General features: G+C 40.3%; 1 protein-coding gene across 1 annotated transcript in view; it reads right to left on the bottom strand.

Annotated features, from left to right (window-relative positions):
- Positions 1-10,166: 10,166 nt before the first annotated feature.
- Positions 10,167-23,510, bottom strand: part of STIL (STIL centriolar assembly protein) — a 93,403-nt gene continuing 80,059 nt past the window's right edge. Inside the window, exons 15-17 of the mRNA XM_058303618.1 lie at positions 22,987-23,197; positions 20,976-21,226; positions 10,167-12,049 (exon numbers count right to left, since the gene is read on the bottom strand). Coding sequence (XP_058159601.1) covers positions 11,260-12,049; positions 20,976-21,226; positions 22,987-23,197 — 1,252 coding nt within the window. The 3' untranslated portion in view covers positions 10,167-11,259. The remainder of the gene's footprint in view (positions 12,050-20,975; positions 21,227-22,986; positions 23,198-23,510) is intronic.

The raw sequence follows: 23,510 nt of genomic DNA, 5'->3' as shown, positions 1-23,510 counted from the left end.
GCTAGATAGCTAGATAGACTGACAGACTAAATAACTGACTGACTGACAGATAGATGATAGATTGATACAGCGAATTGACAAAATGTTAAAATTCGTGGAGCGGGGTACCTGTGGGCAGGGTAGGGATATGTTAGAGTTTTCTGAGTGGGGTTAGTATTATTTTTGCAATTGGAATTATTTCAGAATAAAAAGTTAAACAGTAACAACAAACAAACAAAAACATTTTTTGTGGTCCTGCTTCAAGTTTACCCCATTCAGAAAGTTTTCCCTGACCATCCTTGCCCCCTTCTGCGTTGATTCCTCTTCCCACCACTGGAATCCCTCGATCACAGTCTGACTCAGGCTGCTTAGGGCATCAGTAAAGATCTAGGGACATGGAGGGAACTGAAGTGATGGTATTTGCAAGAGTGAGTCAGGAAGTAGAGTCACTTCTTCCTCCGACCTTCAGTTTCTCCATCTAATAGAGATGGGGTGAGGGGCCCACAGGCTCTCTCTCTCTCCCTCGTATCTATGTATCTATCTTCTTTCACTCGCCCTCTCATCTCTGCCATCTCCAGCTCAAGCTCTCTCTCCCGTCTTCCTCTGAGTCTGCTCTTTCCTGCCTCTGACCTGATGCTCTGTTTCTCTGATATGTCTCTCATCCTTGCCTCCTTCCTCTTTTTTGGTGTCTTCTCAGCCAAATCCATTCAGTTTTTCAGTAAGAACCCCAGGTTCCACACAGGTACCCTGTAGGAACAAGACATCCCAATTCTCTCATCACATTTCTAACAAGTTGGACCTATTTGAAAGGCACAAGCTAGTTTGTCCAGTGTATAAAGAAAAGGAGGGTGAAACAGGAAGGAGAGAGTTTCAAAAAGACACCATTGAAGGAGATACATAGGCTTAGTGAAGTGGAGGCAGGGAATTCAGCACCCCACTGACTGTTAGACAACCCCGGGTCATCAGGAGAAGCTGTGGCAAGAGCCCCTCTTGTCCACACGCCCTGGGTCCTGTGTGCTCAGCCCAGAACCCAATTCACAGGACAGAGCCTAATGGCTTAGTTACAAATACATGATTGGGAAGTGGATGTGGCTCAGGTGACTAGGCTCCCACCTACCACATGGGAGGTTGCTGGTTCGGATTTTGGTGCCCCCTAAAGAAGACAGTGAGGTGGTGCGATGGGTAGGTGTGGTGAACTGACACAACAAGAGAACTAACACACAAGAAGAAAAAAACATAATGAAAGACACAACAAAGCAGGGTGCAAAGGTTACCATTGCCTCCTAAAGAAGACAGCAAGCTGACATGATGGGCAGGTGTGGTGAACTGACGCAACAAGATGATGCTACAAAAGATGCAGGGAGGAAGAACATAATGAGAGACACAGCAAAGCAGGGAATGGAGGTAGCTCCACTGATTAGGCACCTTCCTCCCACATCAGACGTCCTGGGTTTGGCTCCTGGTGCCTCCTAAAGAAACAAGGAAGACGAACACACAGCAAGTGCAAACAACAAGGGGGTGGGGAGAAATAAATTAAGTAATTTTTTTAAAAAAGAACACATAATTATGGGACTGTATAGTACAGTGAACCATGTGGTGGAAGATGGAGTGTGGTTAACAGCACAAATAAGAGTATTCTCTCAATGAACTATAACAAATATACAATGCTAATACATGGTGTTAATAAGAGAGAGTATATGAGAAAATATACCAATTGTATGCTCTGGGCCATAGTGGTAATAGTCTGATGTTCTTTCATAATCTGTAACAAATGTATCATAACAATGTAAGGTTTTGGTGGAAGGGTGGTATGTGGGAATTCTGCACATTATGAATGATTGTTTTGTAAGCTCACTTCTCTAATAAATATTTTCTTTTATTAAAAAAAAGAATACATGATAAGTTTTCAGATCACCCTGGGTTAGAGTTCCTTCTCAACTATTTAATTAGTCAATGACCTTAAGCAAGTTGTATCACTTCTCTCTACCTCAATTTCCTCATCTGTAAAATAGGGTAAAAATAAGACATGCTTCACAGGGTTGATTGGAAAGATTATGAGGCATATATAAAGAGTGTCCTTAGCACAGCTGATGGCACCATTTAAGCTACAGAAGCTATTACTCATTTATTATGATCCTCTATTTCACACTGGGCCTGTATGCAAGACTGGGGATACTAAGACAGAGCAGCAAAGATTTAAAGTGCAACTTAATACATGTTCTCCTGGAAAGGAGCCCAGGAGAGTCTGTGTGTGCTTGCCTGTGCTGGTTATCCTGGTCAGGAAGAACCATTTGCCTGAGACTGTGAGTACAAGGGACAGATAGGAGAGAAGAGCATTCCGGACTGAAGCAACAGCAAGTGCAAAGGCCCAGAGGTGGGGAAGTGCAGGCACGCGTGGGGATGATGAGAGCTTAGTGGGGACTGGGGCTCAAATTAGCCAAAGGGGCTTGTGGTAGATGAGGTGAGAGGTGGGCCAGGGCTAGCCACAACACATACCCCTCCAGCTTCATTCATCCACTCATTCATTCATTCATCCATTTTTTATTCCATGAATATTTACTAAGCAACACTCTTTGTCAGACATACTGTGGTAGGTAAGCCTAAGTGCCTGAATTACATAAATGAATAAGACGTGTTCCGTGTCCTCAGAGAGCACACCCCATAGGAGGTTAAGAAACCTGGGTTGCTTCCCAGCTGCATCGCTAAAAGCTGTGAGTGTGGAGTCAGCCAGCCACCCTCCCTGCAACTCAGTTTCCTCATCTGTACCTGGGCACAGACTCTGCTTATTTGTTCATTTAAAGAAACGTTTTTGAGGAGTCCTGTGCAGGCTGTGGGGATGTGAGAGCACTAAGAGCCGGCCTGGGCTGCCCTCAGGGAACCGAGACTCAAGCCTGCTATAGTCTTAGGAGGCGCAGATGGCCTCTGAGCATGCGCCTGAGCTCTGGCATTCAGCAGCGCACTATTGGGGACTTCGCCCTTCCTGGGTTATTCCCACCATTCTCTTGTTTCCAAGGAAACCTCACAGAGGTGGACAGGGAGCAGGGACCTTGGTTGCCCTGTGACTCCCTGCGGAACAGTGCTTCTGGGTCCTTCTGTGACCCTTAAATGTCCTCCAACATGGCACCAGCCTCATTTATCTGGTGTCACCAAAACTCTCGAAGACAGGGACCGTGTCTGACTGATCCACGTCCCAGTATATCAGGGAGACAGTGAAGAACACCACAAATAAATCCTGACTAACTAAGAGTGGTGGAGCCAGAGCCAGAGCAAGAAGCCGAAGGAAAGGAAAACCACCCAGCAGGAACCTGGCCTCAAACTTAGAGGAAACAGCACTAGCCAGCCTTCCTGGTCCTGGACACCAGCCGCAGGAAAGTGTGGAAGTACGTCCTGTAGGCCCCTTTAGAGGGAGATAAATGGTTCCATGATTACACAAGCTGTGAGTCGCAGCCCCTTCCTGGGGCAGCCCAGGAAATGCTCCCACGTGGGGGTGGGGGCCCTGGGCTCTCCCTGTCTCCACAGATAGTTTCCGTGCTTGGGGGGGGGGCAGGGAGAGCAAGCGGGGGCTTGAAGAGTCACAGCACAGGCCCCTCAGGGTGATTATGGAGATTGGAGCAAGTCACTTATCAGGAGTCACTCAGATGCCTTACATATACGCATTCCTCTCCCAGCCAGGGTCTGGTATCACCTTATTAAGTAAGAACATGAGCTTTAATGAAATGAAATGCACGATTACCTCAACCCTCTGCCCCAGAGAGAGAGGGAAGACGAGAAAAAGGAGAACTAGGCTCTGAGGCGAGTCAGGCCTAGTTTAAATCCTGACTTCAGCGCTTACATCACATGTGGGACTTTCCCCCTAAGTCTGCATTTCCTCACAGGGAAAATCCCAACATAATATATGGACTGAGAGCACTGGCTCTGGAGCTGGACTACCAGGGTTTGAATCCTGCCTCCTTGTATTGGCTGTGTGACCTTGGGAAAGTTTTTTAACCTCTCTGTTCCTAATTTCTACTCTAAAAATGGGGAGTAATATTCATACAATTGTTGTGAGGAATAACTGAGTTAACAGATGAAAAGAACTTAGAACAAAGCTCAGAACATAGCAGATGTGTTGAGTAAATGTTAGCTATTGTTATTGCTTCAGCAATTCGTTGTGACAGTTAGATGAGAGTATAGGTGATAGCACTTTCCCCTTCACCCCAATGGTCCATAATGCAGGCAATTACTGGGTTTCCAGAAGAGCTCTAAGAAAAATTTGATCTTCTTTCCCCCAAACTTGCCCTCATTCCACTGTCCTGAGCCAGGAGTTTGTTGTTCATTGCTGGGTTTTGTTTTTTTTTTTTAATCTGTTTTTGTCCGAGTTTTCTGTGATTGTATGAACATCTATGAGTGTCTGCATGTGAAGCTTCAGGTTTGCTTTTGTCTACTTCGCGAGGTTATTGTGAGGTCTAAATGAGACATCCAGCAGGACTTTGATGCTAGATGAATATGATTCTGCACATATGCGTTTATGTGTGTGTAAATGCATTTCTATAACAGCAGGGTCTGTCAGAGCCTTCTCTTTCTTTGTTATGCTCCCCAGAGTCTAGCACAAGGCCCCGGACAGAGTGGGAGCATCATCCACTTAGCAGACCTTTCCTACGTCATCTTGACTGGGCATGGGGATCTGGCATGGTCTCTGCCCTTAAGGAGCTCCCAGTCATGGGCACACATAACCAACATACAACCTGTTGTAATAGTCCTAAAAATGGGGCAAGAAGAGGACCAGAGTCAGGAGGGAAATTCACTTTACATGAGGATTCTGGGAAGGTTTTCTGTGGGGCTGTAGGATGGGGAGAGGATGCAGGAGGTATACCTCTTAAGCCAGGGTTTCTTAACCTTTTTTGTTCCATGGACCCCTTTGCCAGTTAAGTGAAAACCATGGACTCCTTACTAATATACTATACTGCGTATTATTTAATAAATATATTACATCCACATCAAAACATCCCCACAAAAATAATGTTTTCTGGAATTTCAATTCAAGTTCATGGACCCCTGTTTTAAGTTGTATTTTGGAGACATGCAGAGGGCTTTGAAGGCAGTGGAGATTTTGGAGGCAAAGGCAAGGATGTGACCATTCAAGATGGCTGGAAAGTTCGTATACGAGCACGTTTCTTCTCCAAGGACACGGGTTGGCTTTTCATTCCTTTGTGGCATGTCCAGTGGAATAGGGAGGGCCTGGGTTTGATTATTTTATACGTAACTTACTCAAATATTATGAGAGTATGGTCTGGAAGGCTAGAGTCCCAAGTTCCAATCCTAGCTCTTTGCTTACTAAGTTGTATAAACTTTGGCAAGTCCCTTCCCTTCTTTGGGCGCCAGCATCCCCATTTATATCATGAGAACTAAGTGGTTTCTGAAGGTCCTGTAGCTCTGACACCCTTGGATCCCTGACATCATCTTTTCCATTGTTTTTCATTAGCCCCTCCTGCCCTCCTGGCCCTAGACCTCCCATGAAGAGGCAGGACATAGGGCTATCCCCAAATCCATCCTTTTTCTGGAGTTCAGCCACCGACCAGGAAATAGGAAAACAGGATTTCCTCTGAGGATGTTCTCTGTGAGCCAGACAGCCCCGGTTTGAGGAGGGGACGGGAAGAGATAGGGACCATCACCCAGGCTTCTGAACCCTAAAGCACCTTTTCCTGGGTTTTATGTTTTTCTCCCCAACTGGATTTTGAGCTCCTTAAAAACAGGGCATGTATAATTCAGGGCTGGAGAAAGACATATTGGTACTTCCGTGAACAGATATTACTCAACATTTTTGTGTGGAAAAACAAATTCCCTATATCTTTTCAAATTATGAAATATTTTAAAGTGTTATAAAAAAAGTAACCCTGCCTTGAGTAGAACGAATGCAGCTGGTTTATATATGAGATTGTGGCTGAAAAGGGTAGTGTAGGGATGTAAATGTCAATTGAAAGAAAACTAGAGAATAATCTATGGAATGAATAACACAGTGAACCCAGAGGTGGATGATAATTGTGGTTAATATTACAAATACAAGAATGCCCTTAGGGAAGTGGATGAGCTTCCGCCTACCCTATGAGAAGACCTGGGTTTGATCCCTGGGGCTACCTGGTGAAAAAGAAGAGAAAGTGTGCCCGTGCCGCAAGCCAGTCCCCGCACGAGTTCCTGCGTGGTGAGCCAGTGCCCGCACAACTGCCCGTGTGAGTGCCCACATGGTGAGCCAGGGCCCTGCGCAAGTGAGTCACGCAGCAAGACGATGATGCATCAAAAGAGAGACAAGGGAAGAGTCAAGGTGAAGCGCAGCAGAAACCAGGAACTAAGGTGGCGCAATTGACAGGGAATCTGTCTCCCCATCAGAGTCCAGGTCGAATTCCTGTGAATTCTAGAGGAGAGAAAATGAGAAGACAACACAGACAGCAAAAACAACTGGGTGGGAGGAGGGGAAGAGGGTAAATAAACCTTTAAAAAAAACCCAACCTTCTAGGAACTAGAACAAATGTACATCACGACTGCAAGGGGGTAAGAATGTGGAGAAGCATGGGAGGAATGCAACTGGTGTGGCCTATGGACTGTGGTTGGCAGCAGTGCTGTGCTGTTTATGCATCAATGCCAAAGATGTTTTGTGTTAATGATGGGGGGTGTGTGGCGAGAATGTGCCAGGTGTATGCTATAGACCATAGTTGGTGGTAATAGTCTTATGTTCCTCAACAGTGTGATTTCTTGATGGAGGAGTATTGCATGGCAATTCCACACACATGCACGATTGTTTTGTAAGTTCACAACTTCTCTAATAAAATATATATATTTTTAAAAAGTAACCCTACCTATGCCTGTGAAACCCTTCAAAATCCTTAAGGCCCAACTCCAGTGCCATTGCCTGCAAGAAGCCTTTCCTTCTCTGTTCTTCCAAGTCACTGCTCACACCCTATTTCTACATCATCATTTCATGCAATCACATATGTCAGATTCAAGGGTCTAACGCTCTCACTTCAAAAACTGTAAAACTAAAGCTTAGTGATATGACTTTTACAATGTCAGAGTTTGGAGCAGAGTGGCGACAGGAACCTGATGGCTACTGGCTCTTACTTTGGTGTTCTACTTATATGTTTAACGGGTTATTTACCCAACTCCCCTCCTCCAACGCTATACCTATTCCTATCTTCACAAATTTGCACTGTTTCCTCTATCAGAAATGTCCTCTCTTCCTTTTCTTCCCTGTTCTACAAGAGTCTGAGAAAATGCCACTGTCCCTCCAGAATGTTCTCAGAATAAGTCTCCTTCCTGTTTCTTATATTCCTACAGCATGTTAGTTTTATTTTAAGCACTTACTTGACTGTACGACCAATGCTTGCATGTCTCTCCCTCACTAGATTGAATTTTTTACAGGGCAAGTGTATTGTTCATCACCTTATGCCCAGCATCTAGCTCAGTGTCTAGCAGAATCAACATTATATACCAGTTGAGTGACCAGGAATAAAAAGGTGCTGATGCAGGGAAGAAGAGTAGAGGGAGTGGCTGCTACTGGGCCAGAAACTATGGAGACACTGGGCTGGTGTCCTGGTTGTTTAACTATAAACATATCACCTTGGCCCTGTTATACATTATTTCTGTCTCATCATCTGTAAAAGGGGTTACTATGCTTGCCACACATACTTAGTAGGGTTTTCATTATAGGGATTATATGAGAAAATAAGTAGGAAAGCACTTTCAAAAGTGTGAAGAAGTTAGTAAACCTATATTTATTTTGCAGGCTTAAAGGCTTCTGTGTCCATCTAGGAAACTAAGAAAGGCTCTGCTCTAGTGAGCAATGCCTGCAAAACAAGGGCATAGAAGAAAATTTTGTTCCTTTAATTTCCTGGAGCTCTATTACTAGCATACTGTGATATAAAAGTTTACAACTTTAATATTAACATAGCTAAAGCCGCCTACTTCAGGACACTTCAAAACTCATTTCTGGTCTTGGCTAAAGGGCAAGGGGACTCCTGCATGGCAGGGGGTAAGGCATGGGGAAGAAAGCATGTGGCCAGTTTGTAGGGACAGTGCAGTATCTGGAAACAACTGTGGTAGTAGTATTTGAAATCATTCATTCAATTTAAGATCTATTTCTTGAAGGAAGTTTTTTCTGACTTCCTCAGGCCTAATAGCAGCTCTTATTTCTCAGTAGTTTAACAAAAGCTTGAGCTCTGGAGCATATTGACTTTGAATCTCTGGCAGAATTAATTACTTGGGTAAGATACTTCCCTAAGGCTATTTTCTCATCTATGAGGATAACAATCACAAACCAGGGTGAGCCAGGAGGCTTAGATGAATTAATGTATGTGAAATGCTTAGCAGAGCACCCTGTGACCTCTGTACTGAGTCCTAAGAACATAGAGCTCTATTACACTGTTCTTGCTCCTTCCGTCTAGGTACTAAGTTTGGCACTGTCATACCCTGTCTTATACTGTTGGTGTGACAATTTCTAGGTTGTATCTGATTTTCCTAGAGTCTTTCCAGCTGGCAAGGAGAAAGGCTCATGTCTAACAAGTCTACACCCCACTTCTGTGGGCTTAGCAACAGGCAGGGCAAAGCAGAGAAAATGTGAGCACAAACTGTTAAATAAACCACCAAAGGGCTTAGAAATTGTGCAAGGGGAAGTTTGATTGGTATAGTAGGGGTGGGTTGCCAATTGCTCAGGTCCCAGCCTAATGGGTTTGTTTCCCAGAAGCTGGGTAATAGAAGTTCCATCATCTCTACTCTATTTGAAGTAGTGGCCACATATCTTATAAAACAGTATACTGTGCGGCTGGTTGAAAGAAAAAAGTCCAAAGAAAGTCACAAGTGGCAAACATCTCCAAAGCATTTTAATCCAATTTTCCCAGTACTGCTTTTTCTAAAGAAGCCTAAAATATATTATACCAACTAATTCCTCATAGTAAATAACTCCCCATGCTAAAACTCTTCTTAGATAGCTTTCTAGAGTAGGCTTCAGTGATGGTCTCTCCTCTTTGGACATAATTTAGTAGAGAAATGTTTTATTGAAATAATTCAGTTGCCAAAATCTCTTAAAGTTATCAGGGGCCTTAAATTAGATGTAGTAACAGAAAAGATAGCATTAGCTTTTGCCTAAAAAGACTCCAATTCCGTTTTTATCATTTAGAAAGAGAGCTGCTTCTTTAATTGAAAATTACAGGGCTCCCAATGGTAAAGGATAGTTGATTACGCTATCAGTTAATTCACTAGCATAATTCATAGTTTTCTCAGTAGTGTGCAATATAAATTATACCAACACATACTTCCTGGGTGAAACACAGAGGGCTTAAGTTAAACACCTGAAAAAGAAATAGACAATTCGGTCACTTAAAAATTTATTCCCTTAAAACAGGTAAGTGGATTTTTAATCTATTTATTAAAATAAAGTCGTAATTGATGGCCATGGAAACACAGGGCAAGATGCATAATTGTCTCCATTTGCATGTCTTAATTTTATCTTGAAAAAGCAATGATGCAGGGAAGGACATACTAATTGGTTCCTGGCTCCTGTGGTGGGAACAGTAGAAAGTCACCATGTTAATATGCTTCAGTTTGCTACGTATCTTTACATATCAAACTTTGATATAAGGCAATGACATCTTAATCTGAGCCGAAAAGCCTTACAAGCTAAGGGAGACTTATTCACTCATATTCAGAAATAACTTAAAACTTAAAATTTTTAAAAGGTGGGGGGAAAAGGAATGCACACAATAGCTTGGATCTCAAGGGTATTATGCTGAGTGAAAAAAAGTCTATCTCAAAAAGATAATCTTGGGAAGCAGACTTGGCCCAATGGATAGGGCGTCTGCCTACCATATAGGAGGTCCAAGGTTCAAACCCCGGGCCTCCTTGACCCGTGTGGAGCTGGTCCACACGCAGTGCCGATGCGCACAAGGAGTGCTGTGCCACGCAGGGGTGTCCCTGCGTAAGGGAGCCCCACGGGCAAGGAGTGCGCCCCGTAAGGAGAGCTGCCCAGTGTGAAAAAAGTGCAGCCTGCCCAAGAATGGTGTCGCACACATGGAGAGCTGATACAATAAGATGATGCAACAAAAAAAACAGATTCCCAGTGCCGCTGATAAGGATGGAAGCTGTCACAGAAGAACACACAGCGAATGGACACAGAGAGCAGACAACTGGGGGGGAGGGGAAGGAAGAGAAATAAAAATAAATCTTTTTTAAAAAGTTATATTCTTTATGAGTCCATTTATATAACATTCTCAAAATGACAAAATTACAGAGAATGTGAGAAACAGATCATTGGTTGTTGGGGGGATTAGGAGTGGAGGGTGTGATTTTAAAGAGGGAGTTTCTTTGTCGTGATGAAATAGTTCTATATCCCAATTGTGGGGGTGGTTATATCAATCTGTAAGTGATAAAATTTGACAGAGCTACACACCAAAATAAAGAAAGATGAGTGTAGTAAAAACCACTGCTGCAGTTTAGTTACCAGTATTATACCAACGTCAACTCCTTGGTTCTGATAATTTACTATGGTTATGTAAACTGTTATCTTTGGGGGACATGCTATGAGAGGACAAAGTAAAATATTTAATCTAGATTTTTTATTAACTTCTATTAAAAATATTAAAACATTAAAAAAACTCACAAAGTTTATAAAACACACTCATAATAATTTTCCTATTCTGTGATAGGTAGTGCTATATGTTGAAGATGTTACACTAACATCAACACACAAGATTGCAAAAATTTTACTTCCAGAGTTTAACAAATATGGATCTTAAGAAATAAATTCCTTGTATAAAAGAGCATAAGTTGTTATTGTTTCTAATATAACTTTCTCCTTAAACTCAGTAACAGCTGATTTTGCTAATTTAGTCAGGGTCATGATACTTTTATTTTATATTCTTTTAGGTGACACAGGATAGATGCAGAGATGCAACATGCTTGGAAAATGGACTTTTCAAAATGTATAGTATAAAAGAGTAGTTCATATTCAAATTTGTCTGTTTACCCAAATTTGTTGAAATAATTGTTCTTTAGGGTCCCGTCCCTGTCCCACCCCCCCAAGTTCAGTGACAGATGAAGAGCTCTATATGAGCAAGGAAAACTCATCCCTTCTAACAGCCAGCCATCTGAATGACTATCAGGTCATTTGTTCAACTCTTTGCAATTAGCTGCTACCAAGAAACACTCTGACCCCTAGAATGATTAGGAGTTAGAAAACCTCCCAAAGGCTCTGGCTTCTCTAAGTATCTTCAGAAGCATTTTGTCCCTGTATCAGGAGGGCAGGAAGTGAAAGGTTTAAAATAATTTTGGCAACTGTCTGAGACGCTTCACATCTAAGAAAGTGCCTACTGAATTCATGCTATTCATCTGCTTTAAAGTTTCAGAAGGTTGAAAACTTTCAGGGAAAACGGGAAGGTCCCTTTCATTTTCTTTCTCAGGATGCTGGGTAAACTCTGCTTTTCCAGTTCGGAGGTTCACTGCAGGATTTATTTTAAAGTTTTTTAATAGGAAAGCTGGGGTTTCATTCAACTGCTGAGTTGCTTTAGGTTGAACAACTTCATTTGTAATATTTCTCAATACTGGCGTGTCTTTGTGGTTACCCACGGATTCACAGTTATAACAATTAATTTTCTCACAGGCATTCCTAGGAGGTTCTTTCTGACAAGGAAGTTGTTCAGGTACAGATGTAAGGTTTTCATTCAATGAATGTTCATTCTTGCTACCTGTGTTGTTTGGAGACTCCTCTTCATCTTCACTGTTGTCACTGCTTTGTATGAGTCCATATCGCTTCATGTATTTTTTGGTTGCAAATGACATGTTACTTGGTGAAATTAAACTAAGTCCCACTGGGCTTTTGTCTGTATTAATATGTAAAAGGCTAAAAGATGAGTCACAGTTATTTTGGTTTGATCGAGTGAGAGATAGTTGTGACAGCTGATTTTCATTTAAATACTTCAGCGCTATAGCATTTGCCTCCATGCTCAGATCCACACCACTGGGGCTTAAGCCACTCATGCCAACATTAGCAAATGACATGTAGTTTAATCCAGAGATCACTGCTTCAGGGCTGATGCACGCCAACACACTGAAAGACACAAAGAGTACACCACCATTTACCTTGTTCTGAGTACTAAATAGTGTTATTCTAAATGTGTCCCATTCTGTGAAAATAACAAAGGTCTTCAGCTTTAAGCTTCATGACTTCTGGTTTTAAGACCAAAGACAAGGACCCATTCAATATTGTTGTGAGTCATTTAACTTACAACTACTAACCCAAAATAGAACAAGAGATCAGCTAATATTCAACATAAACTAAAACACAAAAGTAAAATAAACAAAACACTTCTGATGATTTAACAGCACAAGCATTGGTGAGGAGTTCAAAATATTAAATTGTTCAGAGTTCATGTTTTGATATACAATGAATAAAAACACCAACCAGTCTTTGGATATTGGCAACCATGTAAATACAGTAACTTTTCTATCTTCAACTCAGTTTGGTTAGCATTAACTGGTTGACTTGCCCTTTCCTGTATAGTCACATATACAATAAGAGCTGCTATGTCCTATAGAGACCTTATTATGTGCCAGGTACTGTGCAAAGTGCTTTACATGCATTATCTCCTTTAATCGTCATAGTAACCCTTCCCAGTAAGGTCTTCCCTATCTAATATTTCAGCCTTATTCTCTACTCCAACACTTCACATTTGCCCTACTTTTCTATTTTCTCCTTAGCATTTATCACTATCTAACCTAATATATATTTAATTCCCATTTCTTATTTATTGTTTGGCTCTGTCATAAAAGCCTAAGAAGGCAGGAATTTGTCTTCACTCCCTGCCACCCCAACACTTGCAGTATCCTCAATGCCTAAAACTGTGCCTGGCACAGAGTAGGCACTCAATAAATATTTACTGAATGAACAAAAGAGTAGGTACTATCATTAACTTTATTTTTCAGCTGAGAAAACGGGAATAGAGATTTTAACTAACTTCTCTGAAGGTGAACAGCTAAGAAGGGACAAGTTAAGACCAAACCCAGGTTGCCTAATTCTCAGAGCTCTGTAACCACTGTTTCACTCTTTTTATTTTGCTATCAGAGATTTTCTATTCCCTAAGAAATTAGAGTCCTTTGGTCACTATTTGTTATGGTAAACATTTTAATCTAATAAAAACAGAATATGCTATGACTTTCCATAAATTCAGCTGTTTTTTATGTGCCAGCTACTGCCTGTAACCCGAGCCCTATAAAACCCAAACAACTATCAGGTATTTTCATTCTCATAAGCCCCTGAGATTTTAAAGAGGCTATTTCTAACCATTAATATTCCCAACATTAATATTCCCTCAAAACAATGGTGTTATCACCAAACAATGAAAAAATATGTTCAATAATGCTGAGCTTTGTAACTATTTTGGAATTCTCCCTTAACCTTCTGGGTACCTAATGCTTTTGGAGCCTGTTTTAATAAAATGAAACAGTACCAATTTATTTGGACATTATCCTTTTATAATATATTCAGAATGATGATACCTTTTAAATATATAATCCTTTTCTACTTTCTACCATTTGCTTATTTCCTCAAAATCAAAAGCAATATGCATATCAAACCAAAACCTTGTACATACAAAATTTTAGTACAATGTCTATAAATAATATTAATGTGAATAGTAAAGTTGATAAAGGCAAATCAAAACTTCCAATTCAAAATGTTAAATACTTAAAAAATAGTTTAATTTTAATGGCTTTTTCTTTTATAGAAATGAATTTTCACATAGATATAATGAAAAAGAATAGCTGCTTTTAGAACTAGAGGAACATTTGGATCATAAGGGCTATCCTGGTGTTCTAAACTATCATTTCTAACACCGTCTCTATATAAAAAAATGTGTCTTAAATTCTAAATAACTGTTTTATGCACTTTTTATACATGAATTATATTGCACTAATCTAAAAAGATAACAATATAAAACCATAAATACTGATAATAAGTAGTACAGAGGTACTAAAAATAGAGTTCTTTGTAAATTCAGTGATGACAGAGTAGGTGGGATTTCATTCATTGAGTAAATGACACACCAAAGGTCTATGAGGTATGGTTGAGGCACTGATGATTCAGAGATATATAACTCATGATCTTGCTAGAAAAGCTGTCAAAAGCTCATGCTGCATACTATTCTATCATGTACATAATATATCCAACCCCAGTCCTCAGGTTGAAGGTGACATCTAAGTTCAGCTTTGAAGGATAAGATTCTGAAAGGTGAAAAAGAACATTCCAGATATTTGAAAAACAAACATCAAATTCTATTTCAAAAGTTCTACATTTCAAACAATAATTTATTCCATATTATAAAACCTTTAAAATTTTTCATATGAAGATGTAGCTATATTTGCTACAAAATTTTGTCGACTTATCCCTCTACAGAATACTGAATTTAACATATTGCTTTAAAGAGAAACCTGAATATTTTATCACATCTGCTTTCATTTTCTTGAGAAAATTATTTTATAAGGAACTAAAATCCCATTTAGGTACAAGTGCAAGCAGGAGAGTCCCATCCGTCAGCCATGTGGAATTGACGTCCCCTCTCAGTTAAGAGGTGGAGTGGCATCACCATCCCAGAGTCATCAGGATTGGGGAATAAAGTATGAACTAGACTATACTTACTGGTATTCTACTATAGACTTATTGTGATTTTAGCAATGGAAGAAATTATATCATTGATGTGGAGGCAGTGGCCACTGGAGCTGCTGAAGGCAGGGAGAGGGAAAAAGAGGTGTAATATGTTGGCATTTTTGGCACTTACAGTTGTCCTGAATGACACTGCAGGAACAGATGCAGGATATTATATATCCTGCCAAAATCTACCGAATGGACTGGGAGAGAGTGTAAACTACAATGTAAATTATAATCTGTGCTGTGGAGCAGTGCTCTAAAATGTGTTCATTTTTTAAAAAGATTTACTTTTATTTATTTTTCTCCCCTCCCCCACTGTTGTCTCCTGTGTCCATTTGCTGCGTATTTTTCTGTATCTGCTTGCATTCTTGTTGGTGGCACTGGGAATCTGTGCATCTTTTTGTTGCATCATCTTGCTGCGTCAGCTCTCTGTGTGTGTGGTGCCACTCCTGGGTAGGCTGGACTTTTTGCGCTTGGGCGGCTCTCCTTACAGGGTGCACTCCTTGAGCATGGGGCTCCCCTACACAGGGGACACCCCTGCGTGGCACGGCACTCCTTATTCCTTATGCGCATTAGCACTGCACATGGGCCAGCTCCACACGGGTCAAGGAGGCCCTGGGTTTGAACCGTAGACCTCCCATGTGGTAGGTGGATGCTCTATCCATTGAGCCAAGTCCGCTTCCCCAAAATGTGTTCATTAATTGCAATGAATGTACCACTAATGAAAGAAGTTGTTGATGTGGGAAAAGTGGGGGGTGTGGGGAGTGGGGCATATGGGAATCCCCTATATATATATATATATATTTTTTACTCTTAAAAATACTATTTTATTTATACTCATGTATGAAAAAAAATGGTTGTATTTATCATGTTTACATACATACCAAAATTGGAAACAGAGTTCAATAACAAATTGCATTTAAATTTTATAAAGAAAACAAAATTATTAAAACACTGATTGGTTGTAGATAGCAGAGTGGGGGAAAATCCATTAGCTATAATTTGCATTTTAGATAAAGAGCAGCACCCTCTGAGAATAAAAAAATTAGTAATATTTGTCTATACTAAGAAATAATATATACATAGGAAAGTTAGTGATTGTACTGACTTTATTACCTTTGCTAAGTAATTTTATCTTCCTGACATTCAATTCAAAGAAAACACTTAATATGGAGAAAAATATGTCCTCATTATTATTCACAATAAAAAGGGTCTGCTTCACTCTGAAGGTATGGGAGAATTATACACCAGGGCTCGCTTAATGGCTTAAGCAGACCAACATATCATTTTGATTCTGATCTACTGAAGAGAATCATAAGCATATTTGGACTGAACTAACTCCGTGGGAGCTGACACAGACAGAACCATTTTTGTAGTGTCCCCAGATCTCACTAAATAAGACCCTAAACAAGGAAATGAAACAATCTGTCCAGAAATTATATTTAGAGGCTCTTTCTTAGTATAAGGTGGGAAAGGGGCCCTTTCTTGAGTACATGGATGTAAGTATTATTGTGGTCTAAAGTGTACTGGATTGACAATGGGTCTGGCACAATGAAGATGAGATACATATTGAATCCACTGCCAAATTAAGAAACTTCCACAACTTGTCTCAATTCTTCAAACAACAGAGCAAGTTCCTTTTCTAGGCTGACAATTAGTCCTGTGTTGGCACTGCTGCTGGCTATGAAATTCACCACCAAAGGTAAACGATTAAATTGAACCACCTAGTAGGTACTATAGTAACAGATAATACTTTTGTTTTTTGAAAGTCCAAGTTTGCTCCCTTCGTCTGTTGCAAGGGCAAAAGTAGATAAGATACCAAGTCTTAAAGCATGCTCTGGGGCATTATCATTTGCCACTTTAATAACTGGTTCTCCATCTCTGACACAACAATAGCATGGAGCCCCCCTTCAACACTTGGTAATTTTTTATACAGGAATCGTTTTAGGTCCTGGACTTTGGTTCCCTGGGCTGTCTGGTTTTTCCCAGCTGTCACTTCAGGAATAGCTTCAAAGACAGGATCCTCTACAAGCCGCCGTCACATGATTTGTGATCTCGTCAGAGCTCCAGGAAGCACTTCCTACGCTTCCCACACCAGGTGACGCACCCCTATATATTTTTAATGTAACATTTTGTGTGATCGATATATCTTCTAAAAATAAAAAAATATATTTAAAAAATCCTATCTAGGAATCTATTAATCTATAATTAATTTTTCAACTGATATTTTAAAATATAGTGTTTTTTAAAAAAGATACTTAGATTACATAAATGTTACATAAAAAATATGGGGTATTCCCATAAGCCCCACTCCCAACCCCTCTCACATTAACAACATCCTTCATTAGTGTGGTACATTTGTTACAATTGATGAAGACATTTTGGAGCAATGCCCCTAAGCGTGGATTATAGTTTACATTGTAGTTTACACTCTCTCCTGCATCTGTCATAGCAATGTCATTCAGGACAATTCTCAAGTCCCAAAAATGTTCCCATATTACACCTGTTTTGCCCTTTTCCTCTCCTCAGAACCTCCAGTGGTCACTGCCTTCACTTCAATGATAAAAGTTCTTTCATTGCTAGAATCACAATTAGTCTATACTAGAATACCAGTAAGTCTACTCTAGTCCATCATTCATTCCCCATTCCTGAGGATTCTGATGGTAATGTCCACTCTACCTCTAATTGAGAGGGGGTTTAGATCCCACGGGGCAGATGGATGGGACTATCTTGCTTGCAACTGCAGACTCTCTGTTCCTTGGGATGGTAGTTGTCCATCATAATCTCCTTGTTAGTTGTCCTGGGTGAGTCCGATGAACTGGAGAGTAGGTGATGCAAATCTGTTGAGATTCAGGGCCCAGCTGGCACATGGACAGCCCAAAGATTTAAGTCTCTTGGACAGAAACCTATCAATTCTAGTACTAACTATAGGTTCAAATAGAAGGGACAGAAGAGCCATGTGTAGGGAGATCACAACTGAGTACAACTCTTTCACAATGGAGAGCATAAATTTCCAACTTGGGCCCACTGGCAGGGCACCAACCTCCATGCTGTCTGCCCTTCCTTTGGTGTTTGGATGTCTCTGCTATTTGAGGTAATATTTACTTTGGCAGTCAATGAGATCCTGCTGAGAAGTGTGTAAGCGCAACCTCTGGAATGATCTCCAGACTTAATGTGAAGTCTCTTAGTCATGTAAACTCATTTGTCTTTACCCTCTACCTGTTTTGTTCAATGTATTTTCCCAATCACCTCATATTTATATAATAGAATTTTTAAAATGGGTATAGCCCACAATATTAAATGAAAATACTCATTTTTAATGTTAAGAAAGATAAACAAAATCATATATATAGTAAAATTGCAACTGTTTCTAAAACAGCTGTTTCTTCGATGTGACATTTTCCTCATTTTCTAAAATTTCAACCATGAGAATGTATTATTTTTATAGTATATATTTATAATATAGATGTTATTTATAATGGGCAGAACAATCCTGACTAGAATAATTAGACTGTACTAGACTGATACATCAAAAGAGAATAAAGTTCATCATCTCTTGTAAATTAATTTCAATGTTTCACACTGAAAACATTAAAACTGGGAGGCCACTGTGAAGAAATGTTAACTAAAGGTAGCCATACCAAAATATAAGAGTTCCACATATATAAGAGTTCCACCCTGCTGTACAGGGTGATCTGTGCATTCCAACTGAAATCAAATAGTCTTTATCTCACAGTATTGAAATAAAATCTTCAAAATTGCTAGTCTCACTCTCCTACCATGTTGATAGGAATATAAACTGGTACAAATATTTTGGTTAGCAATGGCAACATCTAGCCAAACTTAGTCATTCATTCATTCATGAGGTCCTGGGCCCTGAACCCAGGACCTTGTATATGTGAATCAGGTGTTCAACCACTGTGCTACACCCGCTCCCCAAACCATATACTCTTTTTCCCCTCCCCTTTCCCCTCCTCCTCCCCCCACCCTGCTGTTTTTGCTGTCTGTGTCCATTTGCTGTGTGATCTGTATCAGTTTTTCTTTTCACCTTTTCATCTCTAGGATTCACTGGGATTCAATTCTTGAGAACTCTGATGTGGAGAGAATATTCCCTGTCACTTCCACCACCTCAGTTCCTGGTTTCTGCTGCATTTCACCTTGACTTGCCCCTTCATCTCTCTTTTGATGTGTCATCATCTTGATGCATGACTCACTTGCATGGGCACTGACTCACTGCAAGGGCACAGGCTCACCACGCAGGCATGCTTTCTCTTCTTTTTCACCAGGAAGGCCCAGGGATTGAATCCGGGTCCTCCCATATGGTAGGAGGAAGCCCTATCACTTGAGCTACAGCCATCTTCCTGCATATACTGTTTTTTTTTTAAAGATTTATTTTTTATTTATTTGTCTCCCCTTCTCCCCTCTCCCAGTTGTCTGCTTTCTGTGTCCATTCGCTGTGTGTTCTGTGTCCACTTATACTCTTGTCAGCGGCACTGGGAATCTGTGTCTCTTTTTGTTGTTTCATCTTGCTGCGTCAGCTCTCCTTGTGGCAGCCCCACTCCTGGGCAGGCTGCACTCTTTTTTGTGCGGGGCTGTTCTCTTTACAGGGCGCAGTCCTTGTGCATGGGGCTCCCCTACACAGGGGGACACTCCTGTATGGCACGGCACTCCTTGTGCACATCAGCACTGTGCACGGGCCAGCTTTACCACACAGGTCAGGAGGCCCTGGGTTTGAACCCTGGACCTCCCATGTGGTAGGCGGATGCTCTATCCACTGAGCCAAATCCACTTCCTATTCCCTGCATATACTTTTAATCCTGTATACTTCTAGGAATTTAACTTGTACAAGAATTTGTTGTAGAATATTCACTTAGCATTGTCTGAAATAACAAGAGATTCAGCCTGAGAGTCCATTAATACAGGACTGGGGTCGGATGTATTATGTACATGATAGAATAGCATGCAGCTGTTTAAACACAATGGAAAGAACTATATATACTGATAAGGAAATTTATCCCAAATAGAACATTAGGTAAAAAAATCAAATCACAAAACTCCTTATACATAATATATCCTTGAATATGCATAAAGATTTTTAGGTAAATACAAAAGAAACTTTGTTAGAAGAAATCTTTGAGGAGTCAGACTGAGTAGTTTGGAAGTGTGGGCTTTTACATTTTATCTTATATTTGTCTGTATTGAGGTTTTGTTTTTTTTTTTTAAACCATGAGACTGAATTACTTTTACAATTAGAAAACAACAAACCATTAATAGAATACTTTCTAGCATTAATAATACAATTTCCAGGGAAGCAGATTTGGCCCAGTGGTTAGGGCATCCGCCTACCACATGGGAGGTCCGCGGTTCAAACCCTGGGCCTCCTTGACCCATGTGGAGCTGGCCCACGCGCAGTGTTGATGCACACAAGGAGTGCTTGCCACACAGGGGTGTTCCCTGCGTGCGGGAGCCCCACACGCAAGGAGTGCGCCCTGTAAGGAGAGCCGCCCAGTGCAAAAGAAAGTGCAGCCTGCTCAAGAATGGTGCCGCACACATGGAGAGCTGACACAACCAGATGACACAACAAAAAGAAACACAGATTCCCGAGCCACTGACAACAACAGAAGCGGACAAAGAAGACGACGCAGCAAATAGACACAAAGAATAGACAACTGGGGCGGGGCGGGGGGGAGCGGAATAAATAAATATATCTTTTTAAATTAATGTGGTATATCTGTGCAATGGAATATTATACAGCCACAAAAGGGAGGTCTTATACATGGACTTTGAAACCATTTAAAATAATAATAATAATAATACAATTTATAGATTTTATCCTCTTTTTAACAGGTATATGCCGAGGTCATCTTTGATGAAAAGAAACCTGAAGAGAAAAATATGGCCAGTTATTGTGACAAGCAATAAGTATACTCTTTGAAACACATTCCTAGAAAAAGGAATGTCTTTCTCTTTAGATGGAGCAACTATATAATTGTACATCTACCAGATGCTGCTGACCCTATCAGCTTCAAGATTTTTCAGATGATGGCAGTCAAAATTCATCTCTTACCCCAAACCTCCCAAAGCAATTTGTTGACATCTCCCTTAGGAGATATCCCACAATATCTCTCAAATTAGTTATGCAGGTATCACTCTCTCCTACCAGAGTGAAGAGCCTAGAGGGTAGAGATGATCTCTTATTCATTATGTGCATAGCAAGTGCTGAGTAAATGTTGAGTCAACTTAATTGAGAGGAAAACAAACATTTTTTCATACGACTGCTGCAATACATCTAAAATTTATTCCTCTTTTAAAATAGACTTTAAAAAGTTACCTTGTGTGATCTACTTTATGTGCATTTTTCTTCACTTTAGTGGGAGAATCCATTTTTACTCCAAGGTGTCTCAGTTGCTTAAGGGTTGCATTAAGAACACAATCTTTGTCCACCAGTCCCGAATCATGTTTTTTTTTCTTTGTATGGTATACATTTTGGGTCCTAGTACATTCGTGACTGATAATAACTGCTTTGGTAGATGGCTGTTCAGTTTCTTTGGGAGAGTTATTTAATAGGTGGTTCACTTGACCCTGATGAAAATTAAAAAGTATACATTGGAAAAGACATTATTAACAATCTTAGGAAACAAAAATGTAAATAAAAACAGAGGAAAAGTCAGAGAAAAGCAAAACAATACCATCTTGCCAAATTCTACACAGTATCAAGTACATCTGCAAATGTTATGGGGTTTTTGTAAAAGAGTTCCATCCTAATAAAATGTTTACATCAGACCTTAATGTTAGAATATTTGTTCAAACTCATTCATTTTTTAAACCAACAGATTTAAAAGCATTCAAGTAATATCCTAAGTTTTATAAATGATTTATGCCAAATTCTTCAAAAAAAAACTTTAAAGCACATTTTCATTTGAAAAATGTGTGTTTCAGAGTTATAAATTCAACTTTCATGTTACTTTTAGAATGGGCTCCTTTCTTTTGCCACTATCTAAAAACAAGACTAAGCTGTGATACCATCTCTGCCTTCCTGATTTTTAAAAAAAGATATATTTATTTATTTATTCATTCCAACCCCACCCCTGCCGCCTTGCTGCTTGTCCTCATTGTCTGTTCTCTGTGTCCATTTGTTGCATGTTCCTCTGTGTCTGATTGTCTTCTCTTTAGGAGGCACCAGGACCCAATCCTGGAATCTTCCGATGTGGGAGAGAGGCACTCAATCATGTGAGCCACTTCAGCTCCCTGGTGGTTATTTTTGTGCATGTGTCTCATTGCCTTTCCTCCATGTTTCCTTTTTGTTGCGATACCTTGTTGCATCATCCCTCTAATTGGGCCAGCTCTCCGAGGGGGCCAGCTCTCTGTGGGCCAGCTTGCCTTCACCAGGAGGCCCTGGGAACCGAACCTGGGGCCTCCCATATGGTTGATGGCAGCCCAATTGCTTCAGCCATACCTCTTCCTACCTTCCTGTTATTAATGCATATTTCATTCCCTGAACAACAACAACCTCTTTGTAGAAACAGATTATGTCCTATTTCTCTTATGTCCCATATAGCACAAATTTAGGACCAAGCAGGCAATGACAAATACGTATTCAATGATGAATACATAGGTCCTCATGATGTTTAATTAGCCTTCATTTACAAAAGGAGAAATCAAATGTTACAAAGTCTGCAATTTGAATGGAAGTCAGAGCTAGAATCATTCAACCTTTAAGTCCCAGTTTAATTCTAACATTTCCAAGAAAACTATTTCCCTCAACCAGAATTATCCCTTTCTGTTGTGGGCTCCTTTTGCTTTACAGCACTTCTCAGACTGCCATATAATTGTTACTGGTATCCATGTGGTATTATTTCCCCTAGGTTCTCAATGACAGACATTACTATCATGTTCATATTTATATTATCCACTTTATTTAGTCCTTTTTTTGGACTAAACTTAGTATTAAAAAAAAATTTGCTTGCCTGAAATGAGTAAATATTATCATAAATATCCCACTATTTTTCAATTTTCAAACTTACTACAAATCAAACTCTTGCTTGTTTTTTTCCTGGTATTAAATTTAGTTTAAATTTAATACAATATCAACACATATTCTTAAAATAGGCTTTTTTTTCCTGGTTAAATACTGATGATTGAACATGCATCCAGTAAATTACTGAATTATAGTTTATCACACTTTATGAAATGTTAAAAGAAATAAAATTATATATTATTAATTACACAAAAATCAATTTATCTCAAGGTCCCAATCAGTTTAAATCTAGGAAAGCCTTAACTAGTAGTATCCCCTATACTAAATTATTTCATAAAAGATGAAACACTCTATATTTTCTTACCAATAAATCCTGGTAAATTTTCTGGTTGTCTGAAGGTTGATGAGGCATGGGTTGTATTATTTGCTCAGTTTTTGGTTCCCCTGATATCATAGAGTTGTTACTGGCACCCTCTGTTGGTTCAGGCTGTAAGCACATGCTTACATTCTCGGCCAACAGGGAATTCGGAAAGAACACAGGCACATCAGGCTCTTTTCTCACAACAGGAGCAGAGCTGCTTGAGAAGATATAAAATGTGTCAGTTATTAAAGTACTTTTAACACATATTTGTTTTTTTTTTTTTAAAGATTTATTTATTTAATTTCCCCCCCTCCCCTGGTTGTCTGTTCTTGGTGTCTATTTGCTGCGTCTTGTTTCTTTGTCCGCTTCTGTTGTCGTCAGCGGCACGGGAAGTGTGGGCGGCACCATTCCTGGGCAGGCTGCACTTTCTTTTCATGCTGGGCGGCTTTCCTCACGGGCGCACTCCTTGCGCGTGGGGCTCCCCCACGCGGGGGACACCCTTGCGTGGCACGGCACTCCTTGCGCGC

The sequence above is a fragment of the Dasypus novemcinctus genome, chromosome 9 (genome assembly GCF_030445035.2).
Source record: "Dasypus novemcinctus isolate mDasNov1 chromosome 9, mDasNov1.1.hap2, whole genome shotgun sequence".
Classification (NCBI taxonomy): domain Eukaryota; kingdom Metazoa; phylum Chordata; class Mammalia; order Cingulata; family Dasypodidae; genus Dasypus; species Dasypus novemcinctus.
Note: the sequence above shows the minus strand (reverse complement) of the source record. Positions and strands in the feature narration are given on the sequence as shown.